This window comes from Xyrauchen texanus, chromosome 25 (assembly GCF_025860055.1).
Source record: "Xyrauchen texanus isolate HMW12.3.18 chromosome 25, RBS_HiC_50CHRs, whole genome shotgun sequence".
Taxonomy (NCBI): domain Eukaryota; kingdom Metazoa; phylum Chordata; class Actinopteri; order Cypriniformes; family Catostomidae; genus Xyrauchen; species Xyrauchen texanus.
In genome coordinates, this window is record NC_068300.1 from 14,254,045 (window position 1) to 14,264,397 (window position 10,353).

The 10,353-nt window shown below is 35.2% G+C and overlaps 1 protein-coding gene across 3 annotated transcripts; it reads left to right on the plus strand.

Moving 5' to 3' along the window:
• Positions 1–2,125: 2,125 nt before the first annotated feature.
• On the plus strand, positions 2,126–10,064 carry LOC127619203 (L-rhamnose-binding lectin CSL2-like). 3 transcript variants are annotated; one of them, XM_052092009.1, is made up of 15 exons: positions 2,126–2,252; positions 2,405–2,428; positions 2,591–2,647; positions 2,800–2,935; positions 3,041–3,150; positions 4,398–4,445; positions 4,563–4,698; positions 4,809–4,918; positions 5,155–5,208; positions 5,403–5,502; positions 5,609–5,709; positions 5,825–5,869; positions 5,995–6,094; positions 6,244–6,353; positions 9,029–10,064. In XM_052092009.1, the coding sequence occupies exons 1-15, from the start codon at positions 2,222–2,224 to the stop codon at positions 9,061–9,063; spliced, it is 1,197 nt and encodes a 398-aa protein (XP_051947969.1). In that variant the 5' UTR covers positions 2,126–2,221; the 3' UTR covers positions 9,064–10,064. The 3 variants fall into 3 exon arrangements, with proteins under 3 accessions (XP_051947969.1, XP_051947971.1, XP_051947970.1); XM_052092011.1 differs by lacking the exons at positions 5,825–5,869; positions 5,995–6,094; XM_052092010.1 differs by lacking the exons at positions 2,126–2,252; positions 2,405–2,428; positions 2,591–2,647 and adding an exon at positions 2,682–2,710 and having other exon boundaries at positions 2,783–2,935.
• Positions 10,065–10,353: the final 289 nt, after the last annotated feature.

Below are 10,353 nucleotides of genomic sequence, written 5' to 3' on the forward strand. Positions count from 1 at the left end.
TCTCCCCTGAATTCCTCGTTAATCCTCTTCCCACCTGTTCCCTCTCTCCTCTGATTAAGTTCTCTATTTCTCCCCTTGCTCTCGCTGCATTCTTTGTCGGATTCTCACTAAGTGTTAATCTCCGCTTATCCTGTCTGTTGCCCATGGACTTGCTTGGGATATAAGGAAGCACTTGTTTTGTTCAGTTTTTTATCGCCCTCTCTGCGGGCTGTTTGTTTGTATTCCTCTCAAGGAGAAGACTTTGTGTTTGACATTATTCCCTGAGCTTCATTAAAAGACTACATCGCTTTTGGGTCCTCACTTACCATCATAACAGTTATCATCCACTCACCATATTTGGCTTTTTTTATTTTATTTCTTAATTTAATTTTTTATCCGCTTATCTCCCAATTTGGAATGCCCAATTCCTGCTACTTATTAGGTCCTGTGGTGGCGCGTTTACTCACCTCAATCTGGGTGGTGGAGGACAATTCTCAGTTGCCTCTGCTTCTGAGACCATCAATCTGTGATTCTTATCACGTGGCTCACTGCGCCATCTGGTGGCCATCTCAGCTAGGACCTTTGCTGAAGACTTCCCATTTTTGGTTGTGTTTTTCCCCAGCCAATTTGCCTTAAACTCAAAATTGAGGCCTTGACTTCAAAAGTGTCATGATTCATCCCGTTTGTTTAATGTTGGTTTGTGTCACAATGGCAGACTGCTATTTCTGCAATGCGGACAGTCAGCAGCAAGAATGAAAGGGGTCGCCAAAGTGCAAGCACAGGAAGCTGCATGTGAAAATAAAATAAACTCTTTTTTTAAATGACCCAATCTACAAAATAACAGAAAACATGTATGGGTGAGGAGTAAGGAGCAAATAAGCAACCCCCCCAACTCTTAATCTCTCTCTCTCTCTCTCTCTTCCTCTCACATACACTGCCCAAAAATATGCCTGCTGAGTGCAACGCTTTGGATGCTGACACACTGCTAGCTTGGATAGATGAGGTTCACTTACTGGTTTTTCAGTAGGCCTGTATACTTTTAAATGATTTTGATTCACTGTGAACAAATTAATCATGACAAAAACAAACAGAGACATTTATGGTATCATCATACAGCCCACAAAGCTAAAACAACAAAGCTGATAAAATATGTGCACTACATGGCTAAATGTACGTCTATTTGACATGCTTGGCTATTCAACTTGACCATTACGAGCAGGTGCATTAAATGAAGCGTAACGAAATGCAAACACTTTTAGTAGAATGGGGGATATCTTTTTTGTTCCATCACGATAATGCCCCTGTGTACAAAACAAGTTTTCAAACTGCATAAAAAAATGGTTTACTGAGTCTTGTTTGGAAGAACTTGACTAAATTTAGTCCATCTTAAAATTAGGGTGACATATACCTTAATTTGTAATGTTGTATTATACTATAAATATTATATATAGCAATGTATATAAATATATTAAATATCTAAATATAGCAAAATTGTATTAAATTCTCATTAAAAGAGAAAATCTTTGGTAGTCTTGTGTCTTTTATTACATTTCCCATTTTTTTTAAAATGTGACATATTTACAATATCAGTACAGGCCAATATTCTTAAACATCATAATGTGTTTGAAAAAACACAAACTGTTTTACAGTGGTGAATAATTCAATAACAGAACTAATTGCTAAATGTAAAGAGAACATCAAAATTATTATTATAATAATTGTTTTAATAATGAATTGTATTTTATTTTAAAATGAATGGAATGAACAGAAGATGCACACATTCTTATGCTTATGGCATCCTTTTTTCTATAAACTTGGTGTGTTATACCTGTACAACATTTTAGTAATGACCAGTTCTCCAATGCTGTCCCATTTCAGAAATTACTATAATATTTTTTTCATGCCGACACGCAAGGCACAATTTTCAATACTTAAATGACGTACAGGCATTTAAAATAGAGTGACTGGCCTGCCCACTTGACTGAAATCTCAAGTACCGCCCCCTCCCATTAGTGTTAAGATAGTTTGTCCCACCCATTCCAACCTATTTTAAATAAATAAATAAACATTATTTTTTTTTTTTTTATTTGAACTTTATAAACAGGCTTGTCCTTAAAAATCTGGTTCCAGGTTTGTCTTTAAAAAACGAGGATTCAGGCTTGACTTAATACATCTGAAGATTTCACCTTCACATTCATTATCAGAAGGAGCTTCAATCTGTTCACCTATTTACACATTCAACATGCTACAACGGGAGCTGAGTTTGATTCCCTGTAAGTGCTTCCTAAATTCTTTCGTGTAAATATACGAGGTTTAGCAGTAAATTCCTTTTCATATTTATTTATGCTTTTGTAATTCATGTTATGCTGAGAATATGACACTTTAAAAGATAAAAAATCCTAAATGTTTCTGTTACATTTTTCAGTGCTGGTGCTACTATGCCAACATGGTAGGGGCTGATTTTATATGCTGTTGTCAAATGTACAATGTGTGTGTAATAAGCAATCCAAACAACCTTAAATTAGTTTAAGGACATATCTAATCTTTCAAGAAAGTCTCACATTTAATTTTGTGGCATAAGTCCTAAATAGCTGTTTGTCTCTCTCTCCAGGTGTCAAAGCAGTGGAAAACATCACCTGTGACGGTGAAATAGCCACCCTCAGCTGTGGTCAGCTCATGTTTCAGACCTTTATTCACTATTATTATGTTTCACCGTGATCTAATGAACTATGTAATCAGACTTTTAAACATAAGAGAAAATAATGGTAAATTAAGTGAATCTTTATTAATCCATATAATGAAGTTACTCTATGTCAACAGAACATGGAATCATTAACGTGATTACAGCTAACTATGGGCGTACAGACAGAACAACCTGCTCTGCTGGGAAAAATTCTGTAGAGCTCTCAAATGTTCAATGCACCCAGGATAAATCCATCAATGTGGTGTCCAGCCAGTAAGAGCAGTTAAAATCATTAAAGAGCTGAGGAACCATAAAATACTAGATTCCCTTTTTTATATTGTTCTTTGTACCGACTGCTTTTTTTTTATTGTGTCACAGATGTGAAGGAAAAGATAACTGTTCCCTACCAGTGAACATCACAGTTTTTGGTGAACCCTGTCCAGGAACTTTCAAATACCTGAAAGTGTCTTACATTTGTTTTCCAAAAAGTGAGTTATATATTTGACATGGTTGTATACCTAATTGAACCAAAATTCTATACTTAAAGATACAGTTCAACCAAAAATGCTAATTCTCTCATCATTTATGCCCCTGTCACGTCATTCCAAATCCATATGACTTCCTTTCTTCCATAAGGCACAAAATGAGAACTTTTGCTTAATTGCATGCAATTACAAAGAATGGGGACTGAAGTGTTCAAACTTAAAGTCCGAAAGCTCTGTTCATGGATTCGGAAATTGCTCCTTTTATGAATGCGCCATCAAGAGCAAGAGAGGATATTGAGATTTTCAGAAAATACACAGGTTCCTCACACAAAGCTATCGTATGGATTCTGAAGACTTAGAATTTAGGTCAAGTCATATGGACTACTTTTATGATACTTTATTGGTACTTTTGCATCCTTTTTGAAGCTGGAAAGCTGAAAAATGTAATTAATTGTAATCACATCGTAAAGAGCTACCACATAATGGCAGAACGAAAATTTGGGGGGAACTATTTCTTTAATGAGTGGTCTTAAACATCCTTTGAGATACATAGATGTGTTGCTTAATATCTGGAGTTGACTATTACTGACTAATCCTTTTTTTATTTGTAATTACATTTTCAAAATCAAACTTTGAGAACACATTCAGTTTTTCAAGTAGAGGATAACATTAAATGTGTGGCATCAGTACTCCTAAATTAGAGGTCTACGGATAGTGGATTTTCCAGATACCGATAACTTGCAAAAGGCAGATAACGATTAATTGGTCAATAGTTTGTTTTTTTTTCATTTCATATAATGATAAAACATTTCTGAGTCTTTCCTTTTAAGGGCAAAGACAATGAGGCTGTAAAATGAATAAAATCCCAAAAGCAGTGTAATGTGTAGACAAAATACTAATAATAACCAGAATAATTAAGATTTGGTGTATAAAGTGGGACTTTTAACTATAAACAATCCCGAAATACACCAGGTACTATTATTTTGAAATGACAGAGTCTCTGCTGAGCTCCTGGGATTTTCATGAACAACAGTCTCTGTATATACCGTATATCATCACCAGATGAGTTTTATAGATGGGTAATAATTTACGAAAAAAAAAATATATATATATATATATATATACATTTAACTATCGACAACAATCAGCATAGATTTTTGTAGATAACCGATACTTCCAAAAAGCTACTATCAGCACCGATATATTGTGTACCTCTACCTTAAATAGCTGTTTGTCTCTCTCTCAAACAGTAAAGGAACATGTCACCTGTGAAGGAAATACTGCCAGTTTCAACTGTGGTGAGCTCTTTGGGTTTCATTATTATATTGGATTTGCATGTTTTACTATTATTCTTAATTAGAAATAAGAAAATATTTTCATATAATAAAATGAATTATTTCACTTTTTATCGACAGACCAGGGAATCATTAAAGTGCTTGCATCCAAGTTTGGGAATACAAACTCCACAAACTGCTCCGCTGGAATAGATCCTCCAGACTTCTCAAATGTTAATTGCACCCAGAACACATCCATCAGTCTGGTGGCCAATCGGTAAGAACAATAAACATCATTAAAGAACTAAGAAACAATAAAATGTTATCTTTACTTCTTTTGTATACTTTTGGTATTTTGTATTCACTGTTTTTTTGTTTTTGTCATAGATGTGATGGAAATCAGAACTGTTCCATTCTTGTGGAGAACAGCACTTTCGGTGATGTCTGTCCAGGATTTTACAAATACCTTAAAGTGTCTTACGTTTGTTTATATCCAAGTGAGTTTGAATCTGACACTGTGATACATAAGTTTGATACTATATTTCAGATACAGAATGTGTAAATGTGTTGCTTACTAAATATGTTGGAGTTACACAGACCAATCGTATTTCAATACTTTACTCTTTCAAGTATCCATTTTCAAAGTCAAATTCTAAGTTCACGTTTAGTCTTTCAAGTAGGAATATAACAGTGTGGCTACACAACTGCTAAATAGCTGTTTGTCTCTCCCTAGAGGAACTCGTCCCCTGTTCAGAAAAGACCACCTCCCTCACCTGTGATGATTTTTGTGGGTTTTATTAAAATGTTGGATTTGCATGTTTTACAATGATTCTTTAAACTTTTTTAAAACTTTTTGGACATGTTTCAAAATTACAATTAATTTCTTTATGAGTAAAACCTGTTTTAATCAAGAATAAAAATAAATAGGAATAAAACTTGTTTTTTTAATCACATGTAGGAAATGTCACTCTTTATCAACAGACCCTGGAACTCTTAAAGTGCTTGCAGCCAATTATGGGTGTACAGCGAGCTCAACCTGGTCTGATTTTGAAGACTATGGAATGAAGTATTACATTGAAAAGTTAAGAGACATCAAAATGCTACATTTCTTTCTTTTAAATACTTAGGTAAAATAGGCATTATTCTTTGTATTTACTTTTTCGTGTTCATGTGCATGTGTGTCATAGATGTGATAGCAAGCTGAAGTGTTTCTTTGGTGAGGGGAACTCCAAATACTGTTCAAATAGGAATGAATGTCTGACTGTGTCGTACACCTGTGTCCCAGCAAGTAAGTAACTTTTATTTTCTTTCTCCAACTGTTATTAGAGTCTTGGTTGATGTGGTGGCTTGTGTGTATAACTGACCAATCTGTTTGGCTTCTTTTCTGTTCTATATAATTCCAGCAAAAAGTGTAACATTTCAAAATCGAAATAGTACCATTGGCTGTGGTAAGATTAAATTTATTGTTCACTGTGTATTTCAGATTTTAATCTGAAAACGACTGACCTGATAGTACCATTACTTATTCACATTACTAATAAAGTAGTTTAAAATGCGTTTTGTGTTGTTTCAGAGGAGGATCGTACAATTTACATTCACAATGCAAATTATGGACTGAGAGATGCCACATCCTCCTTCTGCTACTCTCCTCAGTCCAAAACCCTGAAACTTTTGTACTACTGCTGAGCATTTAAACACATGCATACACAAGAATGTTATCGCAATTATTTCAGTTAAAGTGATTTTAATCCATATAATGCAATCATACTAAAATTAACTTAAAAGTAATACCAACATCTGTTTCTCTTTTATTTTTTTTTAGGTGTAATGGAAAGAAAACATGTAACCTATATGCTTCAAGTTTACTTTTCCTTGATTGGTGCCCTAACATATACAAAACATTGGAGGTGTTATACAGTTGTGTAAAAGGATGTGAGTACTTTTAGTAGTATATAAAGCTTTATACCTTTCTTTGCAACAGCCTTGTTTATATGATTTATTGAAAGAGATATAATTTAATGGCTACAGGGTGCTGTGTGTGTGTGTGTGTGTGTGTGTGTGTGTGTGTGTGTGTGTGTGTGTGTGTGTGTGTGTGTGTGTGTGTGTGTGTGTGTGTGTGTGAGTGTGTATTTATCACTTTGTGGGGACCAAATGTCCCCATAAGGATAGTAAAACACGACATTTTTGACCTTGTGGGGACATTTTGTCAGTCCCCATGAGGAAAACAGCTTATAAATCATACTAAATTATGTTTTTTGAAAATGTAAAAATGCAGAAAGTTTTCTGTGAGGGTTAGTTTTAGGGGTAGGGTTAGGTTTAGGGGATAGAATATAAAGTTTGTACAGTATAAAAACCATTATGTCTATGGAAAGTCCCCATAAAACATGGAAACCAAACTGTGTGTGGGTGTGGGTGTGGCGAGTGAGTGCTCGTGTGTGCGTGCAAGTGTTTGTGTGTGTGTGTTGTCCACTGTGCAACTGTGCCCATTTATGCCATACGTAATGCTGCATGTTCTTCCCAAACAATTCAACCTCAGTTTAATCAGTCCACAAAACATTTTCCCAGTAGCGCTGTGGAGTATCTTGGTAAAGGTGATCTTTGGTAAACTTCAGGCACTTAGCAGTGGCTTCCTTCGTGGTGTCCTACCATGGACACCATGCACGTTTACTGTTTTCTGTATAGTAGACTCATGAACAGAGATATTAAACAGTTACGTTTTTTCAAGTCTTTAGATGTCACTCTAGAGTTTTTTTTGTTTTCTTTTTAACCTCATTGAGGATTCTGTGGTGTTCCATTGAGTCATCTTGGCTGGAAAGCCACTTCTAGGGAGTGTAGCCAGAGGAGTAAATCTTCCCCATTATAGACAATTTGGCTAACTGTGGACAGATGAGTATCTAAGCTTTTCAAGATAACTTTGTAACCCTTTTCAGGTTTATGCAAAGCAACAATTTGTAGGTCTTCTGAGATCTCTTTTTTGCGAGGCATGGTCCACGTCAGAAGATGCTTCTTGTGAATAGTGAACTCAGAAATAATAAAGTGCTTTTTATTAGTTGAAGTAGCTCTAACCCCAAACCAACAATATTGTTTCATTGACTGGATGCCTGGTTTACCAACTCCTGACTCTAATTAGCTTTTGTTGACATCATTGGCCTAGGGGGTTCATATACTTTTTCCAACCTACATTGTGAATATTTGAATTATGCATTCAATAAATGTGTGTGTTATTAGGCAAAACAGTTTGTGTATGTTCATTAGTGTAACTTCAAAGCAGATGAAACCAGATTTGAATGGGGACCTATTATGCAAAATTAACTTTTACATGGTGTTTGTACATAAATGTGAGTCAGCAGTGTGTGTACACAACCACCCTACAATGTTAAAAGTCCACCCACTCTTTCTTATATTTTTATCAATCAAAAACAGTGTGTCAAAATGACGTTATGTTAGAGCAGGCGTCTTCCAAGACTGGTGACGGACTCCACCCTATTACCATAGATCCTCCCCTGAGTGATCTACACACAGTCCGCGCTGGAGCAGATACAGTGAGAAGACTAATGTCTCAGCTTCGTAAGCGTCATAATTGTTCTTTTGTTGGCTGTAAAAGTGAACATAAGAGTCTCCATGTACTCCCTGCATCAGAACCACTGAAGACGCAGTGGACAAGTTTTGTTTTTGAAGGAAATGTGTATATGTTTGTGCAAATCCTTTTTTCACTGGACTGCTTTGTGAATGAGTGTCATTATAAAGCAGGATCAAGCATGGATCAGTAACAACTGTTCGTGTCCCAGCTTTACAACCTGAAGATGTATCACACTTTATATTTTGTGAATGTTTGCAAATCGCCTTTCCGAATGTGCTTGTTAGCTGATTCCATGGCTAATGCAGCTAAAGTTACCATTGTCTCTGATTGTATTCACGGAGACCATTGCTTTGTCAGGGACGGAGAGCAGCAGCTCATTTGCATTTAAAGAGACACACATGAAAACAGCGTGTTTTTGATTCCACCCAAAAAGAGGCATTTGCAACATGGTATAATAAATGATCTGTGGGGTATTCTGAGCTGAAACGTCATAGACACATTCTGGGGACACCTGAGACTTATATACATCTTGTAAAAAGGGGCATATTAGGTCTCCTTTAAGACAAATGTATTCATAAATGCAAGTAATTCCAAGAGGTTCACATGTTTTTTCTTGCCACTGTATGTAGACACCAAATGGAACTGAAATATTAATTTGATACAGTGTAGTTAATGGTGATGTCAGCGATGGATTTTGAAGTTTGCTGCACGTTTGTCATGTTTGTTGGTGTTCAGCAGTGGATCTTGTTATAGAGCATCTGCTCTCTGTTTCTGTTATTACAAAGAAAGATTATTCTGGAATCGAACCTGGGATTCCTCCCACTCAAAAATATAACAAAACAAATAAATCATAGCCTCTATAGCCTACTGCTAGATTGATATGTCATCGATTTGAAAGAAATTCCCCATCACCTTTTAAAGCAATGTGACAGCCATGTATTCATGTGAACCATGTTTGTATTGTGACGGTAGTGTTTTGTACATAAACATTTCATTTGAATTTTATTTCTTCTCATGTTGTCTTTAGATGACCATCACCACGGCCACAACTATGATGACTAGGAAGGCATCTTAGTAACACCACTGGCTCTGCCTCTTGATTCTGCAATGAAAAAACATCAACACATCTCTCTGACCTTTTATTAGGAGTGGAGGAAAACTTCAGCTTCATTTCTTAATTTCTTCATGTGATTTTATAAATAAACTGATGATTTTAATTATTTAATATATTTGACAATATGAAGTAAAGATTTGATATTTTCACTAATTAGTTTATTATTTTTTTCAACCATCTTCTAGACAATGTAGAATCATTCAATTACTGATATGTAGATTCTGAAAATGTTGTATGGTAAAATTGTTGTAGGATTTAGGCTGCTCAGTCTGATATCTGTAGATGTTTGTAAGGACTATTCGTCTTGTCATGTGATCCTAACATGGCAGTGCCCATGTGGGGACCCTCTCAATGTAGATTAAAATAGTCTTCATTTCATGTTGGTGTTCATGATTTTGGACATGTTTCAAAATTACAATTAATTTCTTTAGGAGTAAAACATTTTTTAATCAGGAATAAATACTGAGAGCATGGAGGAGTTCAGAGAGTCCAGAAGGTGAAGAAACCCCTGTTGTAAAACATGCGTTGTCTGTTTAGAAATCTCATTTAAGGCTGCATTGCTCCTCAGCATCTGCGGGATTCTCCATGACATCACATACTGTCCCCCGGACAATAAAGGTTTCTGTTTGTGTAGCATTGAAGCTTCTGTCCTTTTGTAGTGTTATTTGTGTACCTTAATTAAAGCCATTAATCATTTTGATTTTAATGAATTCTGTACTTTTGTATTGTTGTTTGAACACAGGATAATGTTAATCCCATTCAAAGACAGCATAGTAATATTACAATGTTGAATTTGCAGGCCTACACCTGTTTTAAAACTTGTAAACTTGTATAGTATGTTCTAACTTCTCATAAATAATTGTAACCACGTTGTAACCATTACATTCTTACATATTCAAAGTTACATTTTATAATGCATTACAACATGACCAACAACAAATTATATCTGCAGAAGTTATCATATATGTAGTTGTATAATGTGTATTATGCTTTAAATAAAGTGACAGAAACAATGTCTTATAAACATCCATATGATATTTTTTAGTGGTTATAAGACAAATGCACAGAATGCAAAGGAACACAAATCATTGTACATTTTGAGACATGGAGAAAAACACTTGTAAAGCTACAAGGTTTAAAAACATGTCAGTAACTCTCTTTTACTCTTTAGGGTATAACTATGAATAGGTTAAGTGTTGCAATGTATAATAACTAGTTACAGTAATTGATAACACTTT